We start from the raw sequence: 20230 nt of genomic DNA on the forward strand, positions 1-20230 counted from the left end.
AACAGGGTCCTGAGCTGGATATTATCATTCTTCTTTCTTGGTGATTCCCCTTCTACCTCTCTCTGTCTGGGTGGTTCAGAAATTTTTTTTTGGCTGGTGCAGCATAAGCCTCAGGCTTATGCTGCACCAGCATAAGTTATTATTAACCATATGGTGCAGCATAAGCCTCAGGCTTATGCTGCACCATATGGTTAATAATAATAATAATAATAATGTCTTCTGGAAAACTCAAAAGAAGGAAACTTGAAATGAACCACCATATACACTAACACAGCATTCTCCCAATGAAAACTTAAGCCTTAAATTCTTTTCAAAATTGAGGAATGCAGAATTGTGAAAAATAACCAAAATATGTAATTCCCGCATTAATTTCCCATTGATTGTCCATATTATATTGCTAAATATTTCTTGAACAATGTAGCTGGCTTACCAAATTTGACAAGTGTATCAGAAGTTAATTGGTTTGTAAACAGATCCATCAATCCCCGCCCTAAGCAGTAATGAGGAAATACAAGAAAAACTTTTCTTAATACAGCTGCAATATCCTGAAGCTCCTACAAAGAAATATTTGAAAAATTTAGAAAAAGTGAATTATGCTATAAATGAGACTTTATTATAATTAAAGTAACATTTCTGATGATAGAGTTTTGAAAGTTCTTAAACTTTCAATGAAATATACCTGATGATCATCTGCTTTTCAAAAATTTTTAACCCTTGAAAATTTTATTTGTACGATAGCTATAGTTCAATGCAGTGGTTACTGACCTTTCACCACCGAGACAAAGAAAAACAGGAACTTATACTGCAGAAGTATGGGGCAGAAACAAAATAAGGCAGATTACAAGCATGGAGTTTCCATATACATGGTATCTCTGCTTCTCAAATTATGACTTGCAACAAATGTACCACTTTGAATATCATCTAAAATGAATATAATGTTGTCTATATGAAAATTTTATAGTTACAAGCTTTAAGTTTTGTGACAATATTAATCAAATCTTAGTCCAGCCAATGCTGTCTATACTTTGTTGTTTAAATTAATCTTTCCATTTGTTTAGTCATAGTCATCATGAGGACATGAATCCAAAATAGGTCAAGCCTGACTTATTTTATTTAATTCAGTGGAATGAGAATCCACAATAACACATTGGGGAAGTAAGTTCTTAGTTTAATTTCTTACATTTTTACATTAAACCAGTGATTTCCAAATTATGAAGCCAACTTGGTTTTTTGGGGGCACCTGTCGTTTTCAAAAAAGCACTATTTTTACTGAAATATGGATCCTCATCCTTATCAAACCATAATTAATCCATGTACGAAGAGCATTTTATGTTAATCTTTGATATTACATGTATTCAAATATATATATATATATCTTAATTTATGAAAGTATGTATACTCACAGCTAAATTTTATGTAAAATCTGTTTATTTGCATCTGTTCCAGAAGATGGCATGGGCACACTGAAATTTATGAAATAAGGATAATTTACACTGCTTCTTCCTTGATGTCACTGCTGCCTTCGACTCAACTGCTGTAGGTCCTCTGATATCTTTGTTCCAGAACTATTGCTGCATCTCAAAGCCCCTGCTGAAAGTGATTCAACAGTTACCTTACAAATGCACTCTATCTTTTCTAACTAATCTTCAACCTGTATTTGGAACATCAGCTTAGCCATGCCCCAAGGAGGAGTCTGCTTGGCCATACTCTTTCCCTTTCTCCAAGTCACCTGAACTTCAGCTCTTATGCTGATGACATTTTTCTGGCTTTCTAATAATGTCAACCTTTTAAATTCATTGTGTATGGCTCAACAACTGATCGAATACTTCCTAGATTATATTGAATTTTATTTTTTGGTTTCATGTGAACCCCTCGAAGACCAAGAGTTTGCCCCTTTCACAATCTCTTTTCTACAAGTTAGAATCTAATCTAAATTAATTCCCCCTGTAAACTAGATTAAATTCTTAGAGGTATATCTGGATTCGATCTATCTCTGTTTGTCTGTCATCAGAAACCTATTTCGAGGAAAAGAAATTGGGTTTTCCAATTAGGTTCTCTGTGCCTTACAACACTGCATGTAAGGTTAGTAGAACACTGACTAATCATTTAATACTATTTATAGTATGATAATTTTAACTTGTTGTTTTGATCATTAACTGCTTTATCAATTTTGTTTTTATTCATAGGTGAAGAAGTTCATGCAAGATTGCAATATCCAATTGTTATCAATGGCGAGGAAATAGTCTGATTTAAACCCGATTGAAAACTATGGGAATGTTATGAGACAGAAAACTGCTTTTAAAAACATTCAAGCAGAAATTCAAGTCATAGTGTAAAGGCATTCAGAGCACCTGAAGTGCACTACTGTGATTATTTCAAAATAAATATGTCCAAATAGTTTTTCTTTAATTTATTTCCTTATCAATAAAATGCATAATCATTTTACATCAAAGTATAATAAATTTGAGGCTATAGGGACAATTATTTCATAATAAAACAAGAAAATTTAATGTGGCTGCCACTATAACAAGTAGAAGCATAAGTTGTAAAATCACTTAGTCACTAATTGCTAATTCACTTATTAATAATATTATACAGCACTGTTTATTTTAAGGGAAGAGCTTATGGGAATAGTAAGGAACTAATAAAAGAATAGTTAACTGGTAAAAGGCAAAGAGTGGTTATAAATGAGCAATGTTTAGAATATAATTTTAAGATGTCTAAGGATGCCTCAGAATTCAGTGTTTGGGCCGTTGCTGTTTCTAATTCAATGATAATAATGAAAATTATGTTACAAATTTTAAGTTAAAAACTTACTGAGATATTATTATTAATACTAGCCATATAGTGCAAAGAAGGCTTATACTGCACCAGCTAAAAAAAATTTCCAAGTTACCCTGAGAGAGAGAGAGAGAAAGAGAGTCAGTCAGAAGTACAAGGGAATCACCAAGAAAGAGAAGAATGATGATATCCAGCTCAGGATCCTGAGTGTGCCAAGCCCATACTCCCCCAGATGTGAGCCCCTGGGGTTTATATTAAAGTTGATTAATAATAACATGTTTTTCACACCAGATTACATATATGAGGGGGGTATCAAAAAGTTTGTACTCTTACCTAGAAATAATAGACCTAGAAAGGTGAAACTTCACAGGAACTTTAATCCTTTTCTATGTACTCTCCATGTATAGTAACATATTTCTCCCATCTATGGATCAGTTGTTTAAAGATTTGATCATAGAGGTCCACACTTTTTTGCCTGAAACCACAATTCCACTTCATTGATGACTTCTTGAGACAAATCAAAGCAGCATCCAAGCATTGGTTTCTTCATTTCTCAAAACAAGAAGTCTGATGGTCCTAGGTAAAATCAGGAGAATAGGGTGGGTTCTGTAGTAGTTCAAAGCCGCACTGGGCAACAAAGTTGGTGGTGGCAATAGCTGTGTGAGCCGGTCCATTGTCTGATAGAAGATGGACAATTTTGGTTAACATTCCACGCCTTTTCACCTTCAAAGCATCACGTAAATTTTTCAGAAGATTTCTGTAGTATTCTCCAGTAAATGTGGAACCATCAGGTAGATAATCTGTCAGGATAACCCTTTTTCTGTCCCAAAACACGGACAACATCATCTCCTTCGCAGATGGAGTGGTCTTTGCCTTTTTGGGAGGTGGAGAGGAGGTGTGATTCCAATGCTTTGACGTCTTTAGTCTCCGGATCATATTGGCACATCCAGCATTCATCATTTCTCACCAACCGATCAAAAAAGTTCTCAACATCTGCATTACACAAATCCAACAGTTGGCAAGAACATTGCATTCGACATTGCTTCTGCAGAGGCATCGGCAACCTTGGAACTCATCTTGCGGAGACCTTAGACATGTGAAAATGGTCACGTAAAATGATGTGAGCAGACCCATAACTAATTCCCACTGCATTTGCGATGGTAAGCAAGTCTTTGACAGACATCGTTGCAATGAAATGTCACATGTCTATCACTCAGTACCAGCTGCTCAACCTTTGCAACCGTCTCACTGTCTGTGGCTGTTGATGGTCTTCCTCCTTGGGGCTTGTCAAAAACGTACGACTGCATTGGAACTCCTGTTTCCACTTTTTATAGTGTCATAGGATGAATAATTCTGCCCACACACAGCTTTCATTTCTTCTTTAATCTCCTGAACTTTCTTGCCTTGTAAATTCTGTCCCCCGGGGTGGATGGGATCTATCCAGTTATATTAAAGGAGGCAGCAAAGGAAGTAAGCAAACCCTTAGCCATAATTATGAGAGCTTCCTTGGACTCAGGGCACTCAGGGGAGGTACCCATAGACTGGAAATGTGCAAATGTGACCCCAATTCACAAAGGAGGATCAAAGGCTGACACAAGTAATTATAGACCTGTGAGCTTAACTTCTGTTCCAGGAAAATTAATGGAGGCACTGGTTAAAGAAGCACTGCAGGATCATTTAGACAAGACTTCAGTTATAGCTCAGACACAGCATGGTTTTGTTAAGGGGAAGTCTTGCCTGACCAACTTGATTGGATACTATGATGCAGTCACAAAAGAACTGGACGCAGGGAATAACTTTGATATTATATACTTGGATCTTAGAAAGGCTTTTGATACTGTTGCACATGGAAGACTGCTACACAAATTGGAGCAGTGTGACATTGGAGGCAAATTGCTGCTATGGATAAAGGGGTGGTTGAGGGGGAGAAGACAGAGAGTGGTAATCAATGGACACTGCTCATCGTGGACTAATATTATTAGTGGAGTCCCTCAGGGCTCAGTGTTGGGTCCATTATTGTTTTCTGTATTTATAAATGATATTGATGATGGTATATCAAGCTTAATGTCCAAGTTTGCAGATGATACAAAGGTTGGCAGGGTTGTCAAGGACACTACTGACACTATGCTGCTGCAACAGGATCTGGAAAGGTTGAGCAGATGGGCTGAGAGGTGGCAAATGAAGTTTAACATTGACAAATGTAAAGTACTACACATGGGAAACAGCAACCCCAGAGCAACGTATCAACTCTGTGGTACTACACTGACAGTGGTAGAGAATGAAAGGGACTTGGGGGTGATTGTGCAGGCAGATATGAAGTTCTCTGAGCAGTGCAGACGGGCTGCAAGAGTAGCTCATGGAGTATTGTCAATGATATACAGGAATTTTTCCAGCAGGGATAAGGAGGTGATTATTCCATTGTATAAGGCAATGGTCAGGCCACACCTAGAGTACTGTATACAGGTCTGGAGGCCTCATTTCAAGAAGGATGTAGAGCTGCTGGAACGAGTACAGAGAAGGGCAACAAGATTAGTGAATGGAACAAAGGGGTGCTCTTACGAAGAAAGGCTTAAGTTTTGCAAATTACAGTGTCTGGAGACTAGGCACCAGCGAGGTGATCTGATAGAGGTGTATAAAGCCTTGAATGGTTTAAGCATGCTCAATGCTGATGGGATTCTTCCTCTAGCTCAGAAAAATCACCTGAGAGGGCATAAATTCAAATTGAGGAAAGACAGATGTAGGATAGACGTGCGGAAATTTGCCTTTAGCCAGCGGGTGGTTGGTTGGTGGAACAGACTGCCATCCCTTGTGGTGGAGGTTGATAGCCTAAATAAGTTTAAGGCTCAGCTGGACAGGTATTTTGAACGAACAGAGGGGTGAAGTGGAAGTGGTTTTTTTTTTTTTTTTTTTGGCTGATGCTGCATAAGCTTGCTTTCTTGCATCAAATGCCTATGCTAATGCTAATGCTAAATGCAAGAACTTGGTCACTGCTTGATACTCCACTTTTTCAACCGTAGCGTCCTTCCTCAGATTCTGGGCTCCACCTCTGGTGTATGATCACTGACGGGAATGAAATTTCACATGTTAGTTATTGAATATGTAGAAAACTTATATTAAAAATGGCATCTTCCTACTGATGTTTTATCTAGGTCAGGGTACGAAATTTTTGATAACTCCTCGTATACATCTCTCTGGAAGGGGGAAAAAAAAAAAAAAGAAAGAAAGAAAAACCCCTCGGCAATGAATCTTTAATACTAATAAATGCATGGTTCTGGACCTGGGTCACAGTAATCCCAAGTAAATTTATTAACAGGGGAGTGAGCACAATGAACATTGCTGAAGATGAAAATTTAAAAGCTGTAATGTAGTTCGATATGAAAGGCTAAGGTAAAGAAAGCCAGCATGAGAATCATGGCAAACTACAGGAAACTTATGGGAAAAACTGCTATGCTGCTTCCGCTGCATGCTCCGTAAACAGGTAATGCATGCTATCGGTCTGGAGTAGAAGTCAAGAATGATATGTTGATTGACATGTAGGCAGTGGTGTGTTGGTAAATTTTAACAACCGGCTTGCTAAAAATAAAACAAGACCAAGAAAATGTGTGTATATAGTTATTGTATTTTACTGATTTACAATTTGGAATACAAAAATTTCAAAAAATAATAAAATATTCATTTTTTATTGTAATTTCCATATAACCGAATTTTTTCAGTTACAGAATTTTCTCGACAAAAAATTCTTACAGAATTTTTTGTTGAGTTTTGCACAGTTCTTGTATCCGTAGCCAATCTATGGTTGCAATTCAACCACAATTTGACAAATGGGGTTGCATCCCAATCCGCTTAATTTTGCGTAGGCTGGTTCTTCTTAGGGTCACAATCTTATCAGGTCCACGACAATTCTAGAAATGCAAAGTCTTTGACAGACGGCGAGCATGGGAATGTCATTACTTTAAGAAGCGGTCCAGGAAAAATTAAATGGATGTTTGTTGGAAATAATATTCCTGTAAAATTGCTAGTGGAGATAATCCCTACACAGGCTGCTGAGTAGGGAAGGGGTGGGGAAAAGGAAGCACAAAGAGTGTGTGAAATAAGCACATCCCGGCTGGATTTTCTGTGTCACCATATATAAGCTTATTGCTCAAATGCTGCTAGCCATTGTGGATTGAAGTGCATGCTTCTTGACAGTTTATAGCCATTGTCGATTTAACAACCGACTCGAAAAATTATTGAAAATTTAACAATTGACTCAAGCGAGCGAGCTCCAGAATGTAGGCGTGACAGACAATGTACTGATTGCTGTGTGAACACAATAGACGATAATATCATAGCATTATGTGATTGATTGACCTGTGAAGACTACACATATATATAAAGAATCTTTCTTTCTTTTCATACTATTTCCTAACTTAACCTTTAAATTTAGGTAAGGAAACCTTTTCCTATTATTTCCTAACCTAACATTTACAGTCAGGTTAGGAAATATAATGAAAAATAAAGAAACCTTTTCTTTTTTTCATAACCTAACCTTAAAAATGTACAAAGAAATTTGAGGAGTAAAATGTGTACAGAAAGGATAGACAGGACAGGAAGGGTTATGCTGTTAGTTAAGAAATACATAAAATCTAAGGAAGTGCATCCAATTGATGTGGGTGGACAATGCAATGTTGAGTCTGTTTGGTGTGACATAAGCACTGGGAAAGAAAAAAATGAGAGTAGGTGTGTGTTATAGGCCTAATGAATCTGATGAGTATAATGAGCAATTGTGCAGAGAAATAGAGTGGGCCAGTAAATTAAAATCCCCAATTATAAGACAGGACCAAGTCCTGTCTTATAATTGGGGATTTTAATTTCCCGGATATTGACTGGAATTTGTGGGTTGGTCACTCACACACTAGCAATGCTTTTGTGGATTTATTGGATGTTTGTTTTCTACAGCAGCACGTTTGGGAGGCAACTAGAGAATTGATACTCTTGATCTGATTATCATTTGGAATTCTTCATGCATCAAGAATGTGCAGATAAAGGAACCACTAGGTGACAATGATCACAGTATGCTGAAGTGTGATTTACTCAAAGAGGTAACTACCACCAGGGGTAAAGGGAAGGGTTTTTGCTTTCATAAAGGAGACTACGGTGGAACCAACTGATGATGTTACCAACAGCAAATTCAAAATGGGAAGCATTCAAAGAATTAATCTTGGAAGCTACTAGGCTTTTCATTACCAACAAGGAAATATTGTTCAAGATTTAGGCCTAAATGGATGTCAGATGAACTAATTAGACATGTGACAGAGAAGGAAAATGGTGGTGTTGTTATTCGGTTTAACGAAACAAGGGCTACAAAGGCCAAATTATGTCTGTTCATCGTTAATTTACAAGCATATCGTTAGAGAGGTTAAATTATATGCTTCTGTACAAGCCAATATGTTTTAAATATAATAAAAGTTCTGCAATATTCACTTCATTTCCCAAGAAATGAGATAAATCAGGTGATGTGCTCAATGTGGAGAGTGACTGAAAAGTGTTTGACCAGATGGCTGAAGTAAGGTTCAATCAACCAGAAAATGACGAACCATACGTTGCATCTGACAGGATGAGCACTGTGCTGGGTTTTCAGTCACTCTCCACATTGAGTACATAATGATGATGGGTGTGTCCAATTCTGAGTCTTGCCAGTACCATTTCCTCTTGTCTGTTCGTCGGAAGCTAGACAGCCACAGCTTTGGATCTTCTTTTACCTGGTAAAGTTTATTGTTCGTGTCACATTTCCAGGTCTGTGACCATTTATGGTAGCACGTTTTGCGTATGACAGACTTATAATCAGAGTGAGGAACCTGGGGATGTTGCGAGAGAGTGGATTGAGGATGTTTAGCAGCAAAGTCAGAATTTTCATTTTCCCGAATGCCTGAATGGCCAAGGATCCAGGAAAAACTGATTGACTGATTGGACATACTGCAAGAAAATAGCTGGGAATGAATCTGTTTCAATGTATTTAGTATTAGTATTTTAGTATTAGTAATGGCCGCATGGTGCAAGAAAGCCTATGGCTTATGCTGCACCAGCCAAAAAAAAAAAAAAAAAAAAAAATCCGAACAAAACAATGATAAAAAAAAAAAAAAAAAATAATAATAATTAATAAAAAAAAAATGAAATTAAACCTATCATCCTATGCGCTTCCCTTACCTGAAAGTACTATCCAGATGACCTTTGAATTTCCCCAAACTGTCGGCTTCTACCACCCACGAAGGCAACTTATTCCAGTAATTTATAACTCGCTGGCTAAAATAAAACTTCCTGCAGTCCAATCTAAACATTTTCCCCCGTAACTTGAATTTATGTCCCCTAGTTTCTAGCATCATTTATAATCTTGAAAATTTCGTCCTCATTCATTTTACTAATGCCTCTCAGAGCCTGAAACACCTCAATCAAATCTCCTCTAATGTGTCTAGTTTCCAAACTGTGCAACCCACATATTCGAAGTCTTTCTTCATAAGGACGCCCTTTTGCCGATCTCACCAGGCGAGTTACCCGTCTTTGCACCCTTTCAAGAAGCTCGATGTCTTTCTTTAGGTGCGGTCTCCATACTTGAATACAGTATTCCAAGTGTGGTCTAACATAAGCCTTATATAATGGGATTATCACGTCCCTATCTCTACTTGCAAAAGTTCGATAGATCATCGATAGGACACCATGGGCCTTTCTTGCAACCTGTTTACAATGCTCAGAGAATTTCATGTCCGACCGTATTGTAACACCCAAGTCCCTTTCTTCCAGTACTGGGTTTAGTTGAACTCCACCAAGTGAATAAGTTATTTTGGGATTACTGTTTCCCAGGTGTAATACCTTACACTTTGTTGGATTAAAGCATAGCTGCCATTTTGCTGACCATTCCTGAAGTCTATCTAGGTCTCTCTGAAGAAGCTCAGCTTGACAGTGATCATTAACTATTCTACCAATTTTAACATCATCTGCAAATTTAGACATCACACCCTCTATCCCTTCATCAAAGTCGTTTATGAAAATTAAAAACAACAGTGGCCCTAATACTGATCCTTGGGGAACCCCACTTCTTACATCAACCCAATCTGAGGAATAGCCATTTATCACAACCCTCTGCCTCCTGCCCTGAAGCCATCCTTCTATCCATCTAAGGATTTTCCCAGCGATTCTAACCTGTTCCAGCTTATAAAGCAACCGCTCATGTGGGACTGAGTCAAAAGCTTTGCTGAAATCTAAATAAACAATGTCGAAATTATTCCCTAAATCCAGCTCGTGAGTGACCCTTTCGAAATAGCGAACCAGATTTGTTAAACATGATTTTCCCATTACAAAACCATGCTGAGTATCCTTGAGAATTTCAATTCGATCCAAATGATCCTGAATTCCACCCTTGATCATTGCCTCCACGATTTTCCCTACTACTGAAGTCAGCCTGACAGGTCGATAATTTCCAACTTCACTTTTAGAGCCACCCTTATGTATGGGAGATACATTTACACTTTTCCAATCCAAGGGAATCTCCTCAGAGTCTAGCGATGATCGCATAATTAGCCTCAATGGTTCAATGCACTCGCTTGCCGCCTCCCTTAAGGATGAGATGTAGGATGTAGGATGAGAAATTCTTCCTTATGGCAGAGACAGCATTCAGGGAGTCAGTGTAAATTATGACAGATGAGATGGAAAGCTCAATAATCTTACTAAGTGCTAACTTAATGGCAAAACTGCAGCAGCACTTACCATACTGTCAGTTTTGGAGCCATCTGTATAAATTTTACAGGCCTGGCTATTCATAGTAGCATGAGCTGGTAACTGTATGATATTGCAGGGAGGTATATTTTTCCCCCACTGGAGGAAGTGTATATCTTGAGAGGCAGACACATATGTCCAAGGTGGAACAGATGCAGTTATGTGTTGAAAAATTTTATTTAATTTGAAATTCCAACTGTGAACATGCTCTTTGATCCTAAGCGAGGCAGGTCTATTTTCATTTGGCTTGCTCTCATAGAAGGCTTCCCAATGAGTATTATAAAGATACTCCCAACTTGGGTGTGATGGCAGACTCCGGATCTTAGCAGCGTACTGAAGCAGTAGCGTTTTTCTGTGCAGGTGTAATGGGGGATCATGTGCTTCAATATAAAGACTTTGGATCTGAGAGGTCCTGAAAGCTCCTAATGCAGTCCTCAGAGCACTGTGGTTCACATTTAGCCATTTTAAAATAGTGTTCTGGGCAGAGTCACACACCAGACATCCATAATCTAGCCGTGAACGGATTAAACTTCTATAAAGATGCAGTAAAGTATATCGATCAGCTCCCCATGACATCGACAAGACCAATCGAAGTATAAATGGAGAAAAATGCATGGGATACATATAAATTAACATGTGACACAGAAGCCTATGATATATAGGCTTCTGTGTCACATGTTAATACCATGACCTACTCTGGCAGCCTGTCTGCACTGCTCAGAAAATTTTATATCTGACTGCACAATTACTCCCAGGTCTCTTTCATTTTCCACTACTCTGAGCGTAACACCACCCAGTTAATACATTTCTTTGGGATTGCTGCTACCCATATGCAGTATTTTGCTTTTTGTTAATGTTAAACTTCGGTTGCCACTTCTCAGCCCATCTACCCAAATTTTCCACATCCTGTTGCAGCAGCATACTGTCATTACTGTATATCTCTGTACAGGGAGGTTCTGAATGCTCCTAAAGCAGTTCTTAGAGCATTGTGATGGATAGTGTCTAGCCGAATTAGTGCACTTTTTCTGGCAGAGTCATAGATTGGAGCTCAGTAATCCAAGTGAGATCGGATTAATACCAGATATAGCTGAAGCAAGTTGTATCAGTCAGCACCCCACATTGATGAAGATAGTACTTAGGATATTTAATTTTTTCAAGCAAATGGTTCTCAGGTATGTGATGTGATGTGTTGTAAGAAGTTTAATTTATTGTCCAGGATTAGGCCAAGAAATATGATACTATTGGATAGAGGTATGGTGAAATTTTTAATTTGTTATTCAGGCTCAGGGTGGATTCTTTTGCTTTTTTACAGAAGGTGGATTCTTATGCTTTTTTTACAGAAATGAATGCAGTTAGATTTTTGTGCTGATAAGCGGTTGTCATTGCAAGACATCCACAGTTCAATTTTGTTAATTGAGACCTGAAACTGTCTCTCAATAGAATTCATATTTTTTCCTTGGCCCTTCAAGTTTTGAGTTAATCCAAGATAAAAGGCTTTCAGCATAAATTCCCTCCTATTGAGTCTTGGCAGAATTGCAGACATATACACATTTTGACTGAACTTGCAGAAATTTTTTCAGCATGATCCTATATTTAGGTTAGGTCCTATTTATTTAATATCATTAGTCTCCACACAAATAATAATACTCTCTTTACACGCCCTTGAAAATCTGACAATCTCTTGGTATCATCATCAATTGTTGCTCCCAGCAGACATACTCTCATTCTAGTTCACCTATCTTTATTGCAAAAAATGCAATCCATTTCCCTGACAATTGAGTCTCCCAATAAAATTAATCTTCTTGAACCAGCTTGCCATATGGAATCTGAGAATTTATGCAGATTTAAATAGGATTATACAAATATTTGGAAGAGGATATATAAATCTTTTCTCCATGGATCATTCTGATAGTTTAATACTAATAAACATTTTGTAATGATTAGATTAGTAAAAATGTATCATCTTTTATTTATCAACTTTTAAAAGACTACACACATGCATGCACACACACCAAAATTCAGATATTACATTCTAAATATTTATTAATACCTGATCAGTAAATAGCTCCAAAATATATGTGGAGAGGGTAGTAACAATACCAACAAAGAGGTTCATACAGGCCAATGTTACAAATGCAGAACTTGGAATACTGAATAAATATGATGCTGGATACATAAGAGGTATACTGGCCCATCTGTAAATAAGAGAACATTATTTAAAAAAAATAATGAATACAACCTTTTTTTTTCTTAATTTATACAATATTTGCAGAGAGATAAAATTACAGAAAGTTTAATGTTTATTTATTTTCTTTTTAAATAATACCATGCAATGTATGTATCTAAAGTTAAAAGTAAGTTACAATGTTAGATGCTAACAATGAAGGAACCAGGACTTCAGTGGTTTTAAATAATAATAGATTACAGGAACTCCCCAACTTATGTAATATTCGACTTACGGAAATTCGACTTTAAGTAAGTTTTTGCCAGCTGGTGCAAACTAAAAAAAATTGTGAAAACGTATTTTGCATCCCGTAGGAATAAATGGAGGTATTGTGAAAATATTGTAATGTGAACCCAATAACACATTGCTTTTTTTTGTAATTCATTCCAAGTCCTTGGAAGTCGAAAACTTTGCTATATTACTAAGCTATTTATCTCTCTAAAATGTCATATTTATAATGGAAATTGCACTACACTTTCATTGTTATCATATGTTCTGTTATAAGAATCAATTTTCAGTGCCTTTGTGATATTTTTCTAAAACACATTTCTGGAGATCACGACCATAAACCAATAAAAACAATTTGCACTTTCTGGTTTATTGGGCTTTTCTGTTAGTGTGTCTAATTATAAACAGGTAATAAACTCAATCTTATTGCATCTGCGATAATACCGATAACTGCAACTGTGTGAGTTTTTATGCTATTATGGTGAAATGCGTTCCCCTTCACTGAAATCTTCAATCATATAAAAAACAAATTTTCAGAAACTTCTCTTTGTTCCTATTTACGTATTACAATGATGAAGGGAAAGCGACCAACGAAAAGTGCAAGTGGTGGTAGTGTCAGGAAACGAAACAAAATTGATTTAGAAATGAAGATGATTAATTAAGAAGTATGAAGCAAGACAAAGTTTGTCATCTATTGCAAGGGAATTAGGCCTTGCTGCTTCAACAGTGAATACTATTTTAAAGGACAGTGCATGTATCAAAGAATATGTCAAAGGATCAATGCACTTAAGATCAATAGTGATCACAAAACAGCATTCAGGTGCTATGTCAACGATGGAACAGCTGTTAATAATATGGATGGAAAATCAGATTCAGAAGCGAGTGCCCCTGAGTCTAATGACCATTCAAACAAAAGCAACAAGTATTTATAACCCAAGTTTGTGGCAAGTAATGGGAGGTTTAATAGGCTCAAGCATTGTGCTGGTTTCTACAACGTTAAAGCATGCGGTGAAGTCGCCAGTGCTGATTCTGCAGCTGCAGAGAAATTTTGTGGTGTGTTGGAAAAAATTATTGATGAAGGTAGCAAATTTTTAACAATGCAGCAAATTTTTAACGTTGACAAGATTGCTCTGTATTGGAAAAAAATGTCGGATCGAACATACATTGCCTAAGAGGAAAATACAATGCCAGGTTTCAAGGCATCAAAAGATAGGACCAAGCTCTTGCTTGGGGCTAATGCAGCGGGAGATTACAGATTAAAACCATTGCTTGTGTACCATTCTGGAAATCCTCGTGCATTTAAGGGTATCAATAAAGCCACCCTACACGTGCATTTCCAATCGAACCAGAGAGCATGGATAACAATATCTTTCTTTGAGGATTGGTTTAAATGCTGCTTCATTCCCGAGGTTGAAAAATATTGTAAAGACAACAACATTCCTTTCAAGATTTTGCTTCTATTAGATAATACTCCTGGACATCCTATGCATCTAGATGATTTCAATTTGAATGTGAGAGTCATATTTCTACTGCCAAACAAGACTTCACTCATCTAACCTATGGATCAGGGTGTTATCTTGAATTTAAAAACATACTATTTACGCACAAAATTTGCTCAGGCATTGTCTGCAGTAGACGATGAGAAAAATTTTACGTTATTACAATAAAATATAAAATCTTACTGTATTTACCATGCCATCTTAAACATTAATAAGGCCTGGGGGGAAATCACTAAAAGTCGTTTAAATGGCACATGGAAGAAAATATTCCCATGGCACATGAAAGACTTCGAAGGATTTGAAAAAGACGAATCATATGAAGAGGTTACAGATAAGATTGTAAAGGTTGCAGAGCTACTTCACAGTTGGAGGTTGATGCCAAAGATGTGGAGGAGTTAATAGAGAAAGAAGAGAAGGAATTATTTAACAAAGAACTTATTGACTTGCAGGCAGCAATAGTGAAAGAAGAAAATGCCGATGAAGCTCAAGATGAACCAAATGAGGAGCTGAGACGCTTCATCACCAGAGAGATGGCAATGGATCCTGACAGCGAACGATTTTTAAAAGTTACCAGAGGGGTGAATGATATGCTTGCTTGCTACAAATAAATGTACGATGAAAAGAAAAAAGCCACCATCCAGTCGTCCATTAATATGTTCTTTCGTAAGGTTGAGTGACCGACCCCTTCTAAATCTCAACAGCCCTCAACCTCCACAGTGGCATACTTATCAGATGAAGACGTCGATTCTGGCAATGATGCTCAAGAGGTAAAACTTACTGACGTTATGCCTGTAATTTTATAATTTTGAAATTTTTTTTTAAATTGCACGATTTTGTAATTTTTCCTGCATATGAAATTAAAAAAAATTGATTAAATACAATAAATAATTCTATTTACATGTTCATCGAACATTTCTTTTTTGATTCAATCCATTCAGCGAGTACAGTGGTGCCTCTGTAGCCAGGTGGGCAGGAGCAGCAGTGCATAGCACACGCTTCTTGATTAGACCGGGGTTCGAGCCCATGCCCACCAAATACGGAAAGGTCAGGGAATGACTACCGCATATCCCCGGAGCAATATGGCCTTAGTTACTAATGCTCCTAAAAACCAAATAACAGACAAACAAACAAACAAACAAACAAGTGAGCACAGTTGCGAGTGCTGCACAAGCATGAGGGAAATTCCGACTTACAAGAAACCGTCTTACGTAGCATTCTGTGGAACGCAACCATTACGTAAGTCGGGGAGTTCCTGTACTTGTCAACAACAGCAAAAACACTAATAACAAAAAACCATTTACAATATTACATTGGCAGTAATATTTTGAAATGTCGCATTTCAGCTACGTAAATTATCTAGGTAAATTTTTTTATTTTTTATTATTAAATATCTTATTACAATAATAAACAGGATAATTATGAAGTAAGACTGCAAGTTCAAGCAACTACATCTCATGTATCATGCAAAGAAAGTTGGGGGGGGGGAGAATTCTTGAGTTGTAGTTGTTGATAAGAACAGAATTCTTGATCATTGTAGTTGTCAGTTGTGAGTACCAGTAGTGCTGGTTTAACAAATTTTGGAGCTTGAACTAAAAAAAAAACTGGCAAGTAGCCTCTTGTGCATATCCATAACTTTAGCCTAAATAATATCTAACTGGAAGCCAACATACAAAGACAGCACATGATATTCTGAATGAAGGATGGCTTTGGTAAAGAAAGGAGTAAAATCACCCCTTGAACTTTATGAGGTGTGTACCAGTGCTGTGCCAGTCAAGATGGTCTTTGTTTTCCTTTGTACGTTGCTTCCAAAGTACAATATATATTTTGCATTCCACAGCACAGTATAAATTGGGCTGTGGAATTGGCAATAATTTAATCTGCTGCTCAGTCATAATTCAGATATTCCATATAAATTTCCGGAATGCTAAGGAAGTCTCTCTAATAAAAGGGGGGTATAGGGTCCTTCCCCATCAATTTTTAGAAATTTATGGTGGGGAAGGATACTATACCCCCCCTTAACAATTAGTCTGTATAAGTTTTTTCTGATATCTCAAGAACAAAATTATTTTATCATTTTGGCTGCTTGTTACTTTTGCCACTCACCCAGCATTCCCACTTTTTTGTTTAGTGTGTTTAATAAAGTCACCTTTTCCTTTATTCCATACTTCAATAATATCACACTTACATAGTAAACAGTATGCATTTTAATTTTCCACTAAATTGATAGCTTAAATAAATTTAAGGCTGAACTAGACAAACATTTTGAGTGACCGGATGGGTGAAATTGGAAGGGTGTTTTTTTTTTTTTTTTTTGGCTGATGCTGTATAAGTTTGCTTTCCATCATATGCCTTAACTAATGCTAATGCTTTTAAATAATGATGTCATAAGCACTGATTTGACATTTCAAATTACAAAAGTATAGCACATTTGACAAAACTAATTAATAAAATTAATTTTAATGGGATTTATTTCTTTATTATTCAAAATTTATTTTAAAGATTTACAGAATAAAAGCACGTTATCATAATCCTTATTGCAACTTATTTTTTATGGTTTATGTCTATGGCTGCATGATGGCCCTGAATATATCATGATTTTATTAAGCATTTTAATTATTAATTAAGTGCCGTAATTGGTGAATGCTTCAATAGATGAGTCACAAAGTCAAGCTTAACTAGCTTAACTCTCCACCAAAGCACTACTTGCCAATGGCCCATAGTAATAATAAATAATTTTTATTTTAAAATAAATATTTTTTGTTTAAAATATTGAATTTTTATTTTTATTTATTTAAACTTCTGGAATGCTGTTCTGGCATGCTTGAACAGAAAAAACATAACTCTGTACATATACAGCCACTCCCCTTATGTAAAAGTTGCGTTCTGGGGAACTCTATATAAGTTGGAATTTCCTTAAATGCTTATGCAGCACTTGCATATTTGATTGGAGTAAAAAAGAAATGTTCGATAAACATCTAAATAGAATTATTTATTCAATTTTTTTTTATCTAATGCACAGGAAAAATTACAAAAGTGTAAAAAATTACAAAAATTTCAAAATAATAAAATTAAAAAAAGAGAATCAGCAAATTTTACCTTTTGGGCATTGTTGCCAGAATTAACTCTCCAGCTGATAAGCACGCTGCTGCAGAAGTTGAGGGCTGTGAAAATTTAGAAGGGATTTTTTTCCAAAACATCACAAAATTTCTCTGTAGCTGCAGAATCGGCACTGGCAACTTCACCGCATACTTTAATGTTTTGGAAACCAGCGCGATGCTTGAACCTATTAAACCACCCATTGCTTGCCACAAACTTGGATTGGAGTTTACCGTACTTATCCTTAATATCTTCATAAATACTTCTTGATTTTGCTTGAATGGCCATTAGACTCAGGGGCACTTGCTTCTGAATCTGGTGTTCCATTCATATTATTAATAGCTTTTCCATCTTCAATATAGCACCTGAACGCTGTTTTCTGATCACTGTTGATCTTAAATGCATTGATCTTTTAATATGTTCTTTTATACGCACACTATCCTTTAAAATAGTATTCACTGTTGAAGCAGCAAGACCTAATTCACGTGCAATAGATGAAAAAATTTGTCCTGCTTCGTACTTCTTAATTAATCATCTTCATTTCTAAATCAATTTTGTTTCATTTCCTACCACTGCACTTGCACCTTCCGTTGGTCCCTTTCCCTTCACCATTGTAATAAGTAAATTGGAATGAAGAGAAGATTTCAGTGAAGGGGAATTCATTCCACCATAATACTGATGGTGAAATGAATTTGGTTGATGCTGCATAAGCTCATACACTTGCTTTCTTGCATCACATGCCACTATTACTATACTACTACTACTACCGTAACGTAAAAACTCACAGAAATCCAATTATCAGTATTATTGCAAATGCAATAAGATCGAGTTTACTACCCGTTTATAGCAGATTGCGCTAACAGAAAAGCCCAATAAACCAGAAAGTGCAAATTGTTTTATTGTGGTGACCTGCAGAAATGTGTTTTAGAAAAATATCAAAAAGGTGTTCAAATCGATTCTTATAATGGAACGTATGGAACGATGAAAGTGTAGTGAAACTTCCATTATAAAAATGACATTTCAGAGAGAGAAATTGCTTAGTTATACAGCGAAATTTAACTTCCGAGATCTTGGAACAAATTACCAAAAAAAAAAAAAAAAAAAAAAAAAAAAACCGTGTTACTGGGTTCACATTATATTTTCACGATACCTCCATTGATTCCTATGGGATGCAAAATACTTTTTCCACGATTTTTTAAGTTTGCACTGGCCAGCAAAAACTTACATAAAGCTGAATTTCCGTAAGTTGAGTATTACATAAGCTGGGGAGTGGTTGTATATGTAAACTCTGTAAAATTCCACACATTATACAAAAAAATTAAAGTTTTAAAATCTGAAAATATTAAGAAAGCAGCCCATTATTCATACAACAATTTCATTATTCTCTGTGCAAATAAACGGTGATATTTCTCTCATTATAAGATTAGGAATTATAGTAAATTTACAAATGATATCAACAGCTAATAACGATCATGAAACCATAGCCTGTTGAAAAAGCATGAGATCTCATTTTCTGTTGTTGTTATCATAGTGGGCATGCATGTGTGTGTGTGTGGGGGGGGGGGATTACATTTACTGTTGGTGTCACTACAGATTTTCATTATATACATCATGAGTGTGTCATTGCAAGCAAGCACAGACATTTGGCTCGCCACGTTCATACTCAGTTACAGTTATTCTGCTATATTGATGCATATGCTTAATAATATCATTTAAAATCTACAACTTTTGCTCCAGAAGTATGAAAAAAAAAACACTGTTGGCCAATGTTATTATAATGAGGCAATCTTTATCAGTTTACATGATATTTTGTTTTTAATAATGTACTGTGGAGAATTTTGATCAATTTCTTACATTTTTCTTACCTTGAGCTGCCCGCTGATTTTGTACCTCATGAACTGTGTGGCTGGTTACAGCATTAGTGATAACATATACTTTGACAAGTAAATGCTTATGATTCCTGATTCCCCTTACTAAACAGATACAGAATATTAATGCTGTGGATTTCCTCTTAAGTGAGTCATTTAGCTTAGACCTTCTGGCTAACAGTCCTCTTTTTAGAAACCTTTTTCATTACATTTCGTTCACTTGAAACCCAGTCTAAATCAACTGCCGCAAAACAGTTATCGCATTTAAAATAACTTTATATAGTGGGTAACTAGTGCTTGAATTTGGGTGGAAATCTCTCACTTTATATGACACTTTATATTTGGGTGGAAAAATGAAATTAAATCATGCCAGAACTGGCTGACATACTGCAGCATCATTAAAATATAATCTGGCAGCAGTATAATATATTTCAGCACATTTCTAAATGTTAATATAAATGAAATTATATTAATATTGAATTTCTCATGTATTTCTTTTATCCATTTCATATGATTCACAGGAATAAATTTATGTTCAAATTCATATAATTTTACATTACAGTAGCCATAATTAACAAAATTATACATTCAATGATGCAGAAATATCCATATTATCCATATTTAGTTCCACTAATTTTTATTCTTTCTGCAATTTTTAATAAAAGATTTTTTTAAATGGAAAGACTACAAGTATGCATAATGTTAGGGAAAAAAAAAAAGGAAGAGCACTGCATACAACAAGCATTACTGCTGTTGATAAGATAATGAAGTTATGTAAAATACTG

At 36.1% G+C, this 20230-nt stretch overlaps 1 protein-coding gene across 1 annotated transcript in view; it reads right to left on the reverse strand.

Annotated features, from left to right (window-relative positions):
- LOC150077598 (phospholipid-transporting ATPase ABCA1-like) overlaps positions 1-20230 on the reverse strand; it is a gene marked incomplete at its 3' end in the record, with an annotated part of 856770 nt that overhangs the window by 136145 nt on the left and 700395 nt on the right. The window contains exons 37-38 of the mRNA XM_090386943.1: positions 12581-12725; positions 431-554 (exon numbers count right to left, since the gene is read on the reverse strand). Of these exons, the coding sequence (XP_090243069.1) occupies positions 431-554; positions 12581-12725 (269 nt within the window). The remainder of the gene's footprint in view (positions 1-430; positions 555-12580; positions 12726-20230) is intronic.

The sequence above is a fragment of the Mastigoproctus giganteus genome, chromosome 12, assembly GCF_048544385.1.
Source record: "Mastigoproctus giganteus isolate SK-2022 chromosome 12, ASM4854438v1, whole genome shotgun sequence".
NCBI classification, from domain to species: Eukaryota; Metazoa; Arthropoda; class Arachnida; order Uropygi; family Thelyphonidae; genus Mastigoproctus; species Mastigoproctus giganteus.